An 18,724-nucleotide genomic window follows, 5' to 3' on the forward strand; every position below is an offset into this window, starting at 1 on the left:
TGTCAATCCCAAATTAGTGTGCCAGTTAACCACGCATGCTCCACTAACGTTTGACAAGGGTACAAAGTGTAATTCCATGGAATAACATCATTTTCACATTTTTCCCTAATGTAACTAATATTGGGAATTTGTAAAAAACATGTTAGTTACTTTGCAATGTTCATTATACTTATAATGAGGTATTAAGTGCCTTATCCTATCCGTTCGGCTAACGACCCTCCACCAATGAAGCAAGCGGTGGGTGTGAGTGTACACCCATTAAGCGTCATTTTATAGGCAGCAACCTTATACCCACCATATAGTTCGGCTTCGTAAATGAGGCCTACTAGCGATAAGACTAGCTTTAATCTTATATAAATAAATATATATATATATATATATATATATATATATATATATATATGTATATATATATATATATATATATATATATATATATATATCTTATAATAATATAATAGTATAGGGTTGAATTTTAAACTTGTAAAACTCTAAGGGTTTGAAATTTAAATTACTTAAAATTAAACTTTTAATCATAAAATTTAAATTTCAAAACTTGAGGATAAGTTTTGAACTTTTCAGAACAAAATGGATCAAATAACAAATAATTTAAATTAAACAATTAATTTCATAATTATCTATATTTGACTTAATCCAATTTTAGTTACAAGATAATTACCAAATAATTTAAATAATCCATATTTATCACATAAACAAACTATTATTCAAAAGATTTGAAAATATCTATTGTTTTGGCAGGGATAATCATTCAATTACAATGAAATTCGGATTTTATCTTCAAAAAACGATTTAGGCATTAATCCCATGACAAAACAGCAACAAAATCCCGAAATATCCTCTGTCTGACAGCTAAACTCGTCGAGTTCCTCATGGAACTCGTCGAGTTCATCAAATAGTTAGCACAAAAAAACGATTTTCAGCAATCAAACACTTAAAGCATCACATACAATTGAAACCAATCATGTCTCTGATACCACTGATAGGTTTTATGCATAAGAACAATCATATGTGCTCATACAAACCGTAATGCTTCGATCTAGGTTTCTCTATTTTACATGCAATGAATCCAAGACTTATAAACCCTAATCTAGCATACATATATCAAAACTAACATATAGAATCAGATCTAGATGTTTACCTCTTCAATGAAAGCTTGATTCTTCTTTCTTGGAGCTTAGAGTCACAATTGTAACTCCTCTAATGGCTTACAAACCCCACAAGCAAGAAGGCAATATGAGAGAGGGTAAGAGATGCTAAAATCGGCCCTAGGGTTCTCTTGGAACCAAGTGTAGCCGATTTTCATAGCCTAGGGGTCATATTTATATTGTAGACTGCTAGGGTTTCAGTCTAAACCCTAATGGATAGCTTAGCCACCAAGCAGCCCAAGGAACCTTTTGGAATAAGGCCTTGGACAAAAATATGATGGATCCCCATCATAATTTCATTCTCCCTTTAGTCCATTAGGTTTCCCAGCCCAAAACTCAACTATCATATATTTGACAGTTTATGCCCCTTTATTTAATTAATCTCTTTTAGTCACCAAATTAATTCCTAATTAATTTATGACCAATACTAATTAAATAAATATGATTTCTCCTTTAATATATTATTCTTATAATATATTAATAAACCATAATATTCTCGCTCTCCTTAAATTACCTTGTCAAGTTGCTTTGGTGAAGGCAACCCAAAAGGACCATGCACAACCGGGTTCAGTACATACCAAATATAGTTACGCACTTAGACACTAATCCAACAAATCAATCAAAGAGATCCAAGCTCAAGACATTAAGTAGATGTTTGATCGTTACTAGAAAAAAAAGTTGATGAGAAACAACAAACATAGACAAACAAGAGCAAGTAAATATATTTTTAATATGAAAAAAAATGTGTATGTGTGTTATTATAGAGAGATCCAAGCTCAAGATGATATTCGGTACATGTTTAATCCTAACCTTTTATATATATATATATATATATATATATATATAAGGTTAGGATTAAATGTGAATTCTAAATATTGTGTGAATGTGTGACCAAATTATGATCATTGAATTAAAAAAAATTAATGACTATGATTTTAGGGTGCATTGTATTAATGTAGAATAACAATTACTATATAATTACAATCAATTAATTCTAAAGTTATTAAAGAGTAATTATGACATTTTATTAAATGAGATAAAAGAGAAGTAAATATATTTTAGGAAACTAAGTCAAATATATTAACAAAATCTATATTATTATTTTTAAAACCAAATCACAAAAAATCACGTATTGAAAAATGTGCAATATTTTTTACACAATAATCACAAAAAACGAAATAGATTTCATTCTCTAAAAATTACTTAGATTGATAACATATTTTTTTCTATAATAATTAGACGATTTCACTATTAGTTTTAAAAACTATTACAAAATGTTTTTATACAATGTTCAGAAAGTATAAAATTTAAGAATCGGACGGTTTGATTATTTAAAAATCAAGAATTACTTGAAACTTATTTTATTTTTTAAGAATCACATTTCATTCTTTAAGAATGCATTGACTAATAAATATTTGTGAATTACTGTCATAAAACTAGTGAGATATGTGAAAAAAAAATAATTCTTTAACAACGATCCATTAATATTTTATAACATATTTTTGTTAAAGTATTTGTAATATTCTTTTTACATAGATTCGCCAAAACTATAGACCAACTCAAAATTCTTGAAGAATAGGAAAATATTATTTTTATAAATAAAAATATGTTACAGTATATAACATAATCTTGAAGAATATGCAATAAACTAATATATTCTTTATATAAATTCTGAAAGAATGAGCATTCGATTCGGCACTATATCTGAGTTTTAGTCACCAACTTTCTTGATACATATATTAAAGAATTCAATTTAAACTACTTACCAAAATTATAGGAGTGAAGTTAAATGAAATGACTTACAATAATTATAAGATTATAAGTGAAAATGCATTTATTGATTTATATGTTACTTAGTATCATACCTTTTTTAAATGATCGGTCAAAAATTGGTTATACAATCACACAATATATAGTATTTATATATGAACCTAACTCTTTCTCTCTCTATATACATATATATAGCAACTTTCTTCAAATATTTTATCAGATATCTTATCCAACACAAAATATAACAGTGTAAATGGTTATTTTTCATTAGTTGGCACATTACAAGCATAATCAAACAACATGGTTTCAGTTAGACCGGACTAGTTTGGTAGAAATAAGTGGATCATGGACTAAATCTATAGAGGCTTATTGGATCAAGGTTTGGTTCTGGGGTCAGGTGCGGGTTTTCTAGTTCTTCTACCCATTAGGTTGGTACAACATTAGTTGCACATTGTATAAGTCGTTGAAGCCTACCAAAAGTTAGTTTGCTTAAGCTAAAGTTAGTTTATATATTATGATGCTTAAAACGAATACATTTTTGGGTTTGATTGTTTGTTTTATATTTAAAATACATTTTTTTGTTTGATTATTTATTTTAGATAAAAAAAAATAATGATTACTTATACCATTTGTTTGAACTTTAAATCAAGTTAATTAATGACATTATCATTTTACAGCTTTGGTATCCCAACTTCAGAGGATTGTAAGTCATTAAATATGAAACCAAAAAGGATAAAATTATAGATTAAAATCAAGTACAAACTATAAACTACATACTGGAAAAAATCGTAGGTTAATCTGACTTCAAATGAATGACATATGCTTGTTTGAAACTTTTCACATAACACAAAATACAATAATAATAATAATAATAATAATAATAATAATAATAATAATAATAATAATAATAATAATAATAATAATAATAATAAAGCTGAAATTTTCCAATTTTGGTATCCCGACTTCGGGGGACTATAAGTAATTGAATATGAAACCAAAAACGCCAAAAATATAATATAATCAAATGCAAACTCTAAACTACACTAGAAAAACTGTACACAATACGACTTTGAACAAATGAGATATGTATGTTTGAAAATTTTCACATAATACACAAAAAAAAAAAAAAAAAAAAAAAAAAAAAAAAAAAAACCTGAAAAACTTAAACTTTTCAGCTTTAATATCCCGACTTCGGAGGACTGCATTGAATATGAAACCAAAATTGATGACGTTATACTCTAAAATCGAGTATAAATTTTAAACTACATATTGGAAAAATCACATCTAACTTCAACTTCAAATGAGTAAGATATACATGTTTGAAAATTTTTACAAAATACAAGATTTGCAAAAGAGTTTATCTTTTAAATTCCATATCCAAACTAGTTTTGTACTCGAAACCGGCCGGACCACCCCGGTTTTATACCCGGACTTTACTCACATGCTACAAAGAACCAAGACCAACCCTAATCTAATTAGCCGGTTCATGTCCGATTCCCGATCTGAAGGTCCAAATATCCACCCATATGTACGTCTGTAGATTAGCTATAAGAACCAACCATATGAGAAAATAAAGTCATATTGATTGTCAAAGTAACCAAATGGAAAGTTGGACCAAAGTTGTCATCTCCAATATACCACATCTCCAATATACCACAAGGGTCATTTATATAATTTACTCGCTCTTTTATTATAACATTATACTTTTAGTTTTTCTTATTAGACAAAATTACAAAAATGGTCCCTGTAGTTTGCCAAAAATAATAAAGTTAGTCCCTGCTAATTATTTTTGATGCAAATGGCCCCTGTGGTTTGCAAAACTTGCATAGATGGCCCTTTTTACTAACGCCGTTACTATTCTACCGTTAGGGACTGAATCTATAAGGACATTTTCGTCTTTTCAAGTATAAAAGGACTGAATTCGTGACATTTACTAAACCACAGGGACCATTTTTGAAATTTCTTTGAAAAAAAGAATTAAATTGCTAGTGAGAGGACTTGAACTCATGACCTCCACCCCTAAAATTATCAAAGCTTTAACCAATTGAGTTGAATGCTCTCTTGGTTTATTCTTTCCTAAAACTAATTTATATATTAACAAAATTGTTAAAACATAAAAAAAAAAAAATTATAAAAAAAAACATTTTTTTACATAATTTTTTTTTAAATAAAACAAAATGTATTTTAGTCGTACTATAAAAAAATAGTTTTTACAAACAAATTGTATGTATTTTTATGTATTTATTTTACGTAAAATATACATTTTTTTTTTCTTTAAAAAATACGTTTTCGTATAAATAATACGTTTTTGTAAAAAATATTTTTTTATATCTTTGAAATAGTAATAATTAACACTACTCATGACATAAAAAATATATAAATTCTTTTGGGTCGCTAGTTCTAACCGTTTTTTCGGTTATATGTATTAAAAATAAATTAACAACGATTTTGTTATGTATCTAAACAATTTATACGGTTTTTTTTTTATGTCAAGAGTAGTGTTAATAATTGTTATTTCAAAAAGATATATTACTATGTCTTTCCATCTTCATTTTAACCATATGATTTAAAACTTGCAATTAAGATGAAATACATATTTTAAAAAACATAAAAAAAAACCGTATAAATTGTTTAGATACATATAACCGAATACGTATATATCTTATCTAAAATATGTATTGTTCTAAATCGTATTTAAAATAACATAAAAAAACCGTATAAATTGTTTAGATACATATAATCGAATACATATATATATTATTTAAAATATGTATGGTTCTAAATCGTATTTAAAAACATAAAAAACCGTATAAATTGTTTAGATACGTTTAACCGAATACGTATATATCTTATTTAAAATATGTATGGTTCTAAATCGTATTTAAAAAACATAAAAAACTGTATAAATTGTTTAGATACATAACAAACATATTTAGTTAAAACACATATAACTGAATATGTATATATCTTATTTAAGATACGTATGGTTTTTTATATGTATTTAAAAAAACATAAAAAAAAACATATTGGTTACATATCTTATTTAAAATACATATTTCATCTTAATCAAAAGTTCTAAATCGTATGGTTAAAATGAATATGGAAAGACACAGTGATATATCTTTTTGAAATAACAATTATTAACACTACTTTTAACATAAAAAAAAAACCGTATAAATTGTTTAGATACATAACAAAATCGTTGTTAATTTGTATTTAATACATATAACCGAAAAAACGGTTAGAATTAACGACCCAAAAGAATTTATACATTTTTTATGTCATGAGTAGTTCTAATTATTACTAATTCAAATACATAAAAAAACATTTTTTACAAAAACGTATTTTTTAAAGATAAAAGATATATACTTTACGTAAAGTAAATACATAAAAATACATACAATTTGTTTGTAAAAAAATTATTTTTTATAGTACGACTAAAATACATTTTGTTTTATTAAAAAAAATTATGTAAAAAAATGCTTTTTATAATTTATTTATTGTTTATCTTTCATCAATTTTGTTAATATATAAATTACTTTTAGGAAAGAATAAACCAAGAGAGCATTCAATTCAATTGGTTAAGGCTTTGGTAATTTAAGGGGTAGAGGTCATGAGTTCGAGCCCTCTCCCTAGCAATTTAATTCTATTTTTCAAAGAATTTCAAAAATGGTCCCTGTGGTTTAGTAAATGTCATAAAGTCAGTCCCTTTATACTTGAAAAGACGAAAATGCCCTTACAGATTCAGTCCCTAACGGCAAAATAGTAACGACGTTAGTAAAAAGGGTGATCTATGCAAGTTTTGCAAACCACAGGGACCATTTGTATCATAAAATATTAGCAGGGACTGACTTAGTTACTTTTGTCAAACCACAGGGACCATTTTTGTAATTTTGTCTTCTTATTATATAATACTTGTACATTAATTACTACTACGGTATTTACTCATCCTTTTATTATACAACTAGGCGAATGCCCGCGCGTTGCGCAGAAGCATTTATATAACTGAAATCTTTACATGTTTTTTTTTAAATATAACAATAATGTTATTGTTAAATTTGATATAATAATTCATATACTAAGGAGATAATATATTGATTATTTTGAAGAGTAACTTAAACAAATGGTCCCTATGTGTTTGGGGTGATTTGCGCGCTTAGTCCCTAACTTATCTTTTTAACTTGGAAGGTCCCTACTATTTGTTTTTGTTACACGCTTTTCCCATACTATTTGTTTTGTTACGTGTTTGGTCTCTAGCTTACCTAAAAAGATTATTATTTAAATAAGGAAAAATTATGGGGTAGGTAAGGTAAGGTGAATAGGTGAGGTTAGGGTGTGTTTATTTAAATAATTTAGAAAAAGAAGGAAAAAATAGTGTTTTTAGGTAAGACAGGACTAAGTGCGTAACAAAAACAAATAGTAGGAACCTTCCGAGTGAAAAAAATAAGTCAGAGACCAAACACACAAATTACTCTAAATCATAGGGACCATTCATGTAATTTACTCTATTTTGAATTATATGATAATATATACATCTATTAAAACTGCATAATCTCAATCTTTTGAAGACCTCTACTCGCAGGTTATTCATGAATAAAATAAAATATAATATATAGTTTAATGTTATTTATAGTTGTAGTTATTATTAATTAATTTTTTAAAATTTATTTGCTTAACATTTTAATTTCTATCACTGTAATTATTTAAAACATCAAACAATTTTTTTTAAAGGTAACAATATAATCATATATATAGAGTTATTTTTAACTATTGTTATTGTAAGTTATTTTAAGCTAATTATTTAAAAAAATTTTAACGATTATAAAAATATCTTTAGGAAATATTTTAGTTAAATTGATATTACAATTTAATTTTTGCATTTAGCACAATTGATCATTTTTAACTATTCACAAAATATTCTTTTAGTTTTTTAAGTGGAACTGAAATTTATATTGAAGTTGACCCTGTAATGTTATATTTAAATTAACAATTTAAGTATTTTGTCAAAACTGTTCAAAAGTTGTAGCTTTAAATTGATAATGATTTACATACAACAACATATTAAATCTAATAAATTAAATATAATATGTTAAAAGTTAAAGACATAACTTTATAAGTAGAAGTAAAAATATTATTTTAATACTGAATTTAGTTTATTTATGATTACACTTTAGGTTTGATGCTTATTTAACCTTATTAACCAACTTATAATCATGATTAGAGACACACTACAATTTATGATTTTTAACTATTTACAAAATATTCTTTAGGTTGTTTAAGTTGAACTAAAATTTATATTTAAGTTGATTATGTAAGATTATATTTAAATTAACAATTATAGTATTTTATACAAATTGTTCAAAAGTTATAGCTTTAAAATGTTAAGGGTTTACATATAACAACATATTAGACATAATAAATTAAGTATAATATGTTAAAAGTTAAAAACATAACTTTATAAGAAAATATATTCTTTTAATATTGAAATTTAGTTTATATATGATTACACTTTAGGTTATATTTATTTAACCTTATTAACTAACTTATAATCATTATTAGAAAGAAATTGAAAAGTCATGGGAGTTTCAAATGAATGTGGTGAAAGGAAAAATGAATGAGAGTTTCAAATGGATGTGGTGAAAGAAAAAATGCTAGCTTTATAAGTATACTAGACGAATGCCCGCGCGTTGCGCAGAAACATCTATATAGTTGAAGTCTTTACAAATATGTCTTTTTAAATATAATAATAACGTTGTTGTTAAATTTGATATAGTAATTTATATACTAAATTGATATAAGATATTGATTATTTTGAATTATATGATAATATATGTATCTATTATAACTTCATAATCTCAATCGTTTGAATGACTTCTACCCGCAAGTCACACATGAATAAAATTAAATATAATATATGGTTTAATGTTATTTATAGTTGTTGGTATTGTTAATTAATTTTTTAAAATTTATTTGCTTAATGTTTTAATTTCTATCATTATAATTTTTTTAAAACATCAAACATTATTTTTTGATTTTAAAGGTAACAATATAATCATTTATATAGAGTTATTTTTAGCTATTTTTATTGTAAGTTATTTTAAAATACTTATTTGGAAATTTTAACGATTATAAAAATATCTTTAGGAAATATTTTAGTTAAATTGAGATTAAAATTTAGTTTTTGTATTTATCATTACAATTTATCACTTTTAACCATTTACAAAATATTTTTTGGTTTTTTAAGTGGAACTGAAATTTATATTTAAGTTGACATTGTAATGCGCAGAAACACCTATAAAGTTTAAGCCTTTACAAATATATGTTTTTTTTTAAATATAACAATAACGTTGTTGTTAAATTCGACATAATAATTCGTATACTAAATTGGTATAATATATTGATTATTTTTAATTATATGATAATATATACATCTATTATAACTTCATAATCTCAACCGTTTGAATGATTTCTATCCATGAGTTACACATGAATAAAATCAAATATAATATATGATTTCATGTTATTTATAGTTGTTGTTTTTGTTAAGTAATTTTTTAAAAATTGTTTGCTTAATATTTTAATTTATAGATTATTTAAAATATCAAACATTATATTTTGATTTTAAAGGTAACAATATAATCATTTATATAGAGTTATTTTTAACTATTGTTATTGTAAATTGTTTTAAGCTACTTATTTGAAAATATTTAACGATTATAAAAAGATATTTAGGAAATATATTAGTTAAATTGATATTACAATTTAGTTTTTGCATTTATCACTTTTAACTATTTACAAAACATTCTTTGGTTTTTTTAGCGGAACTGAAATTTATATTTAAGTTAACACTGTAATGTTATATTTAAATTAACAATTTAAGTATTTTGTCAAAACTGTTCAAAAGATGTAGCTTTAAACTGATAATAGTTTACATACAACAACATTTAAATATAATAAATTAAGTATAATATGTTAAAATTTAAACATATAACTTTATAAATAAAAGTAAGAATATTATTTTAAAATTGAAATTTAGTCTATTTATATTACACTTTAGGTTTGACATTTATTTAACCTTCTTAACCAACTTATAATCATTATTAGAAATACACTACAATTTATCACTTTTGACTATTTATAAAATATTCTTTGGATTGTTTAAGTTAAACTAAAATTTATATTTAAGTTGACCCTGTAATGTTATATTTTAATTAATAATTTAAATATCTTATACAAATTGTTCCAAAATTATACATTTACAATGATAGAGGTTACATCCAACAATATATTAAAATTAATAAATTAAGTATAATATGTTAAAAGTTAAAACTTAATTTTATAAGTAAAAGTAAAATATTATTTTAATATTAAAATTTAATTTATATATGATTACACTTTAGGTTTAATACTTAATTAACTCACTTTACCAAATTATAATATTATTATTATAAAGAAATTGAAAAGTTATAGGTGTTTTAAATGAATGTGGTGAAAGAAAAAAAGAAAGGAAGTTTCAAATAATTTATAAGTATATAATGATAATGAAATGATAATGATTACACTTTCATTTTCATTATTACAAAGTACTTCTACATCAGTATGATATTTAATCATCCTTTTATCATACTATTATACTTTCATTTTCCTTATTACAAAGTACTTCTACATCATTTTTTTTATTAGGACACTATATGTAAGATAATCAACCCATTATAATATGGGTAAGTGATTTAAGAGGCAACTTTTATTGGTACATTTTTTAAGTACAATACCTCAACACGAAATAATTTGAAGGCATAAAAACATATAATATACTAAAAATTAAATTAGAATGCCATGATAGGTACATTTTGGAAAAGTCATTGATATTTCTTGCATTTAACCCTAAACTAAATGACTAAATGATGAATAAGAGGGAAATTTGTAATTTACTCATTCTGAAAGATACTTAATACTATCTTTCTTTAAACTCTCAAACCTAGATAGAATACACTTGTTGCCTAATAAACAAAATCAACTATTTTAAACACCCAAAACCCATACTATCACACTCCTCTTAACATAAATATCAGAAATTGCATCGAAATGTAACAAGATCAAACCATAAGTTATCCTTCTTTATATTGTGATTCATAGATCAGTTCCATGTCAGCACAGCCATCTCTTTGAATCTTAAGCATTTGATGGCTACAAATTCTGCATGAAGTGAATTACTTCAATCTCATCTCTAGAATAAAGCTAAAAATTCCCAATATATTTACACATAACATACAAATTTGTGACCATGGATAAATCTACCGAAGTTGAAGTTTCCACACGTGAAAATCATGCTTATGGCTTCTGAGACCTACCGGTTTTTCTCCATCCTTGTATCTCTACAACCAAAATCTCAAATTAAGAAACCAAAAATTATCTCTTAACAAAATAAAAAAATAAAAAATTACCTGTATAATCAATTTTATACCCAACCGAATCCCTAAACCAACTTGGTGTGGGCCCATCAACCTCCATAGACTTAAAAAAATCACGCCGACATAAATAATACGTGTCTGTGCTTAGCTTAAATCTAGAAAGATCCCCCAAAAGACTCTCTTCCCATTCCATGTTATTTTCCATGTCATCATCTTCATTAGCATACACAAGCTTTGCACCACATTCGTGCACTTCCAATCCATTTTCCACAATGAAACACACGTTGACTTTATCACCAATGTCTAATAGGTTTCCCATTGACCAATAGCTTAACCATATTGCAACTTCATTGAATTTAGGTTTACCAAATACCATTGGGTTGTAGATTAAATCGAGACCCTTTGTTGTGTTGGTGATTTTAGCGAATATTGGTTGGTTGTGTTGGTGTTTTTCTTCGGTGATTGTGTATTTGAATGTTATGTTGAGGCCTTTGAGAGTTTTAGGAGATGGAGGTATGGTGAAGGATAAGGATGAGGATTGGGAGATGTAGTCGTGTGTTATGTTTGGATTGGTTATGTTTGGGAGAAATGTGCTTGTGATCCCGAATTCATATAACATCTGTGCTACACAAGGTATGGGATTCAGTCATTCGTATGATGGAATCATGGAAGGAATGGAATGAAAAAAACATGTTTGTTTTGCACGAAGGAATGGAATGAGCAATTCCTGAAGGAATGTGATTCTTTCTATTTGTTAATGTTAATTCCATAACAATAATAAAAATGTTTTTCCCCATGGAATGGAATCGACCATCCCTAAAGGAATGTGATTCTTTCCATTTTGTTGATTTTCATCCCTTAATGAAAATTTGCAATATAACCCATTTTATTTAGGGTTTTATGCAGAAAAGTCTCATTATTTTGGGAAATTTTTTCATAAAGTCCTATTTTTTTTTTTTTGAACAGAAAAATCCCAATTATTTAAGTTTACACGATAATCTGTCATTTTTATTTAAGGACTTTTTCGTTAATTTGGGCAAAAAATTAAATAATCAGGACTTTTCGATTTAAAAAAAATAGAAACTTTATCAAAAAATTTCCCAAAATAACAGGACTTTTCTACATAAAACCCTTTTATTTATGTAATTTTTATTGATTTCCTTGTTATTATGATTCAATTATAATTTTAATTTCTAGAATAATTTTAATGTAACTTATTGGGGTTTCATGAGTTTTAAATATGTTAAATTTTTTTTTCTTTCTAGGTAAAAGTTTGTTAACTATAATTAAAATAATATATAGAATAAGTTCAAATTATATATTGTACTTCGATATAACATTTACACCAAACCAAACATGATCATGGAATGTAATAACTCATTCCATTACTTTTCTTATTCCATTCCATTCCTTTGTCATTCCATTCCATCCAACCAAACAAAACCCAATTAGTATCTCATGTGTTTGAGAAAAAAAAAAAGAACCTGGATATGGTGACTTCTGCCTGATGTGAGCTGATAATCACCAATTAAGGACACCTCAAGATCTTGATAATCTTTGAGCCACTTCATATGTCCCAAATCCCTTTCATCAATTCTAAAAATTGGCACCAATTTCAAAAGCCCTTCAACTTCCAACAAATTAATACAACCTTCATAATCAAACTCCCTCAATGTAAACCGATGTGATTGAAAACTTATATTCTCCAACAACTCACAACAAGTAGTAAACAACTCTTCTAACGTATTCGGAAGACACTCAATTCTCTTAAGTCTTGAACAAAAACTCAACTCAAGAACCCTTAAACTCTTAAGATGATTGTAATCAGGCAAAAACTCAAACAAATTATTCCCCAAATGCAAATACTGCAACATCGAGTGGATTTGGAAGCTCAATATTGAGTAAGCATTAAGCTCAAAGTCAATGTTGCAATTTTTAAGCCATATTCGCTCTAATGAATGTGGAAACTTAAGATTTGAGCCTTTTAAGAGATGTTCACATCCTGTCATGTTTAAAAGAGATAGACTTTTTAAGTCTTCAATGGTGTCACAAACATGAACTAAACTGTAACAGTTCCAAAGAATCAATGTCTCAAGATTAGGAAGTCTGGAGATGTTGCAGATTTTGAGGAGACTATGCGAGTCTTTGAAGTTTAGAATCTTCAATGGTTTAATTACCTGTTTCATAAGTAATAATATTGTTTAGCACCTTCATAAACAAGAAGTTAAAAGGGAAAAAAGTTGACTTATTGACTTTTCAAAAAGAAAATAAGTCTAGAAAAGTGTGTGGCTGGCAAATAAGCACTTTTAAAAGTAGCTTTTCGTTTCATTCAGAAAGTCATTTTTAAAAGGTTGATCTCAAAAAAGACCTTGTATTTTGTGTTTTTTTCTGGATTAAACCTCGAATTTATTTATTTTCCTGAAAATGACCTTGTATTCTTTCATTTTTTCCGAAAAAGCCCTCAACTTTGTATTTTTTTTTCCCGAAAAAAACCCTCAACTTTTTTAGTTTTTCTCGAAAAAAACCTCCCATTTTACAATTTTTTTTGGCAAAAAATGACTAAAAGGGCCAAATCGAAAAAAATGAAAAAGTACAAGGTCTTTTTCAGGCAAAAAAATATATTTGAGGTTTAATCTGGAAAAAACAAAACATATAACACCTTTTTTGAGATTGACCCTTTTTACAAAAGTTAAGAGTTTCCTGACTTTTTGAAAAAGCTTATAACTTATTACTTTAAAAAGACAATACTACCCTCGAAACCTACCATTTCTCCCATTCACATCTTAAATAAACTTGGCTACTTCATGAACTATGTAAAAATATTATGTAAGAATATCCTTTTTTGTCATTTTACATATATAATCCAATTCCAAACACTTTTTTAAAAACTCATTTTTGCCACCACATAAAGCTAATAAACAAATTTTGTCAAAAAGTGCTTATTTAGTTAAATAAGAAAAATCCCAAACACCCCCTACTAAAAGTATAAGTAGGAATGAATGTGTACCATGGGTGGTTCAAAGAGCTGCAATCTGCTGTAACTCATGTCTATAGCAACCAAATTTCCCATGAAGAAATCAGAAGGAATTGTTCCTAATTGAAATCCATGCCAACATAACCATCTTAAATCTTCTGGAAAATCATCATATGATCCACTTAATTCCACATAATTGAGCTGAAGCAACTTTAGATTATCCATTTTTGCAAGTGAATCTGCCTCAAATGCTTCTGGCTGAAATTTTATTTGAAAACTGAATTACTTAGCACCTTGTTTTGTTTTGAAGAATTTCCTTAAATGGGTTGACTTTTTGAGATATGTTATATAAGGGTTAATCTCATAAAAGACCTGATATTTTGTGTTTCTTTTTAATGGATTAAACCTTGACTTTATTTTTTCCTGAAAAAGACCTTGAATTTTTTCATTTTTTCTGAAAAAACCCTCAACTTTGTCTTTTCTTTCTGAAAAAAACCCTCAATCTTCCAACTGTTTCCGAGAAAACCCTCATATTTTACAAGTTCTTTTGGGTTAATCTCATAGAAGACCTTATATTTTGTGTTTTTTTCTGGATTAAACCTTGACTTTGTTTTTTCCCTGAGAAAGACCTTGCAATTTTTCATTTTTCTCGATCTAGCCCTGTTAGTCATTTTTTTTTTCTGAAAAAACTTGTAACATGTGAGGGGCTTTTTCAGAAAAAACTAAAAAAGTATAGGGTTTTTTCGGAAACAGTTAAAAAGGTTGAGGGTTTTTTTCAGAAAAAAAGACAAAGTTGAGGGTTTTTCTGGAAAAAAATGAAAATTTACAAGGTCTTTTTATGAAAAAAAAAAGTTAAGGTTTAATCTGGAAAAACACAAAATATAAGGTCTATTATGAGATTAACCCATTATATAACTTTAAAACCTTGGCTAAAAATAAAAATAGTCAAACAGGTCAAAAGTCAAAATTAAAAGTCAACCCAAGGTGTAGTATCGTAGTCAAATGCATTACCATGGTATCCTTCTCTTCTCTCACTAGTCGCATGTCAAGTGCTAAACCTTCTATAGTTTCTGAACCCTAAAAAGAGAAAGAAAAAACAATGTAACAAAAGAATGTTAGTTGAAAATCAAAATAAAGAGATAAAAAGTAAGTATAAAATGTATACATAAACACCATCTTATTCTCACCTTTCCTTGTCTTAACAAAGTATAAGAGTCATCATTACACCAAATTCTACTCCTTTTTGCAGGATTTAAAGGTGATTCATCAAGCACCATTCTTCTAGCCATATCTATAAACAATCCATGCATCATCAACTTCTTACTTGGTGAAACAGTAAGAAGACATCTTTTAATTAAAGTTACAATCCCAGCTGTTGCACAATAATCAGGCTCCAATATCTTCACCACATAATCTTCATCTTCACCAATAAAGAAACAAGCAATATGCAAAAACAACTCTCTGTAAGTCAAAAATGGCAAATACTCATAGCTCATTCTGAGTATCCCTTGTATTCTGTAATCAGGATCTCTTTCCAACAAATTCAATGTACTTATCCAAAAATCTATGTTGTTTCTTTTTCTTGGATCTTTAGAATTAACAAATAAAGAACCGAGTAGTTTAAGAGCCAATGGATTTCCTGAACAATATTCTGCTGCTTTTGATGCAAGCTCCTTGAAACCTTCCATGGGGATTTTGGATCCAAAAGCATACCAACTTAAAAGCTCTAATGATTCATGTTCGTTTAATAACTCGAGTTTATGCTCTTTACATTTTAAATATGTAGACATAAACCATGTCTGTATAGTTGGAAGCCTACTTGTGATGATAATCTTGCTTTCTGTATTAATCTTTTCAGATCCAAGTAAAGCTTCTAGTTGTTCCTTTTTGTCAATGTCATCAAGAACAATAAGCACGCGTTTCTTTTGTAACACGTTTTCAATCTGACTTTTATACCAAGTAACATCGAGTTCTTTTTTCTTCTCCTCCAAAATATCTGCAAGAAGTTGTTCTTGTAGTGCACATAAACCATAAGGTTGTTCACAGATCTTTCCAATGTCTTCAAGGAAACTACTGCTTTCAAACTTTAACAAGTTGGATTCGTATATATATTTGGCCAGTGTTGTCTTTCCACTTCCTGCTATGCCACAAATTGTAAGAACTTCAGCATCTTGTTTATTTTTCACCCAAAAATTTATAGCTTCAGCTCGTGTGTCCATTCCTGTTAGATGTGGTGGAGTAGAAACTAATTTGAGACGTAGCTTATGGCCAATTGTGCTTACAATATCTGCTATAAACTTTGTTTCAGGCCTGAAACAATGAAAGTGGAAAATCAACATTCAGAATATTTGGCATTTAAACTTGTGAAAAAGTTAGACAAACACTTTTATTATGTGGATTGTGACCAATTACATATTACATATTTGGGAATTGAAATAAAAGTTTGAGTTTCTCTAATGCAAATATATGCTTCAAGTTTAAAAACAGGACTTTCTTAGTTAATAAGTTTTATGGACAAAACTATTGTTAAATGAACTGATGAAGTCCTAAAGTTAATAGCTAAGAAGCCTAAGATAGGACTGTTGCAGTTTTCATTGAATCAAGTTCCTAATAAAGATAAACTTTAGCTCTACATGAATTGGGGAAAAATAAGATACTATTCAATACCTAACAAAAGAAAGAATGGAGTCAAAATTCATACCCAGTAAGAACCTTGCCCTCCAAATTAGCAACCTCCGTAAGGGCTGCCTTCCACCGTTCCACCTTAATTTGGAACCCTTGGACATCGGTGTTGACTTTTAAGGAAAAACTATTTTCTTGTTCTCTAACATGGGAGGGATCAACGTGGTAAAAAACAGGTATAACTATATGATAAAAGGTCTTTCTTCGTTCCATGATCAACACAAGCTCGTCAAGGCACCAGGTTGAATTTGCATAATTTTTTGACAATACAACTATTGAAGCCCTAGATGCTGTGATTGCTCTTTCTATTTCGGGTTTCAGATCTGCAGCGCTATTGATTGAATCATCGTCTCTGAATGTTCTAATTCCTGCTCCCACTAACGCCTCGTAGAGATGATCGGTAAAAGAGAAGCGAGTATCTTCGCCTCTAAAACTTATGAAAACGTCGTACCTGCTGTTATTTGTCGCCGGAGAAGCGATTGTACTGGAGGAAGCAGAAGAAGCCATGGGAAATGGAGAAAGATACCGAAAGTAGAGATTTTTAAATGGTTAGAAATTATGGTCTTCTTCGATCAGATGGAACTTGGAAGAGTACTTGAGTGGTAATGGAAGACTTGGTTGTCCTACGTAATCGCTTTCCTCAACGAACACTCATCGGACAAAACAAGGGTGGAGTGACGTATTTCATTTTGATTAGAGTAAAATGGTCCTATGGTTTAGGTAATTTGTGTGTTTAGTCTTGACAAAAATGTAAAATTGGTCCTTGTGGTTTGTTAAAAATTTTAGATGGGGTCTAAAAAAATTTTGACTTGCATGGAAGATCCAAAATCAAGGTTTTTTTTTAGGTTTTTAGTCCCTGATGCACTTAAAAAGACGATTTTACCCTTTTCATTTCTTTTTCTATTTTCTTTGGTATTAAATAATTAAAAATAAAAATTAAAAACTAAAATCTCACCCAACCCCCTTCTCTCTCTCTCTCTCTCTCTCTCTCTCTCTCTCTCTCTCTCTCTCTCTCTCTCTCTCTCTCTCTCTCTCTCTCTCTCTCTCTCTCTCTCTCTACCCACCGTCTTCCCCACCCTTGTTCCTTTCTCATCTAATGGGAAAACCTTTCAGCCCTTCTCTCTTTCTTTTCCCCATTACATACTACCCCAAATTAGTCATCGAAGGTTTCTTTCCGGTGATAATCTCCAATATCGAAATCCCCAAATTGTAACACATTCTTTCCGACCACAGACGTTTCAAAGCTGGAAAGACGAGGTAAGAAGTCGCTTTGAATCAGAAAGTTAGATGATTTTAGCACCCCACTGAGAAGACCATGACTGTGAATCGATGCTACTACTTTCGTTGCTCCGAGCGTTATTTCCTATCCGATTTCTCAATTTAACGGCATAAATTGAACGCCTTCGCTTCTTGCGAAATTGAAATCGGTTAAAGGTAAAAATTAGAAACCCTAGTTTTCAATTATGGGATTGCTTACCATGTAGGAACTCCTCCAAGCTGCCTAAACATAAGTAGTCATGAATAACAAACGCTTCGTCGCCGTACCAAAAACCAAATCAGAGCGGCAACAACCACCGGTTGCCACAAAGGCCGCCGAAAAAATTAACCTAGTGCTCGAATTTACTGTCATGGGTGATGTTTTTACAGATCTTTCTGATTGTGATAATGGAGCCAGAGTAGGACGATAACTTAGTAAAGTGTGCCTAAGGATCCACCACCGA

The 18,724-nt window shown here is 28.1% G+C and overlaps 1 protein-coding gene across 3 annotated transcripts; it reads right to left on the reverse strand.

Moving 5' to 3' along the window:
* Positions 1-10,739: 10,739 nt before the first annotated feature.
* On the reverse strand, positions 10,740-17,671 carry LOC111879786 (disease resistance protein RPV1). Of its 3 annotated transcripts, XR_002846239.3 has the most exons (8): positions 17,023-17,669; positions 15,509-16,631; positions 15,333-15,398; positions 14,355-14,579; positions 12,832-13,524; positions 11,381-11,966; positions 11,209-11,311; positions 10,740-11,132 (listed from the first exon to the last, which is right to left on the reverse strand). XR_002846239.3 is itself a non-coding variant. In XM_042896191.2 (7 exons), exons 1-7 carry the CDS (start codon positions 17,508-17,510, stop codon positions 11,268-11,270), a joined length of 3,225 nt encoding a protein of 1,074 aa, XP_042752125.1. In that variant the 5' UTR covers positions 17,511-17,669; the 3' UTR covers positions 10,740-11,267. The 3 variants fall into 3 exon arrangements, 2 of the variants coding, with proteins under 2 accessions (XP_042752125.1, XP_042752126.1); XM_042896191.2 differs by having other exon boundaries at positions 10,740-11,311; XM_042896192.2 differs by lacking the exons at positions 10,740-11,132; positions 11,209-11,311 and having other exon boundaries at positions 11,693-11,971; positions 17,023-17,671.
* Between the last annotated feature and the right edge of the window lie 1,053 nt (positions 17,672-18,724).

Source organism: Lactuca sativa, chromosome 7, assembly GCF_002870075.4.
Source record: "Lactuca sativa cultivar Salinas chromosome 7, Lsat_Salinas_v11, whole genome shotgun sequence".
NCBI lineage: Eukaryota > Viridiplantae > Streptophyta > Magnoliopsida > Asterales > Asteraceae > Lactuca > Lactuca sativa.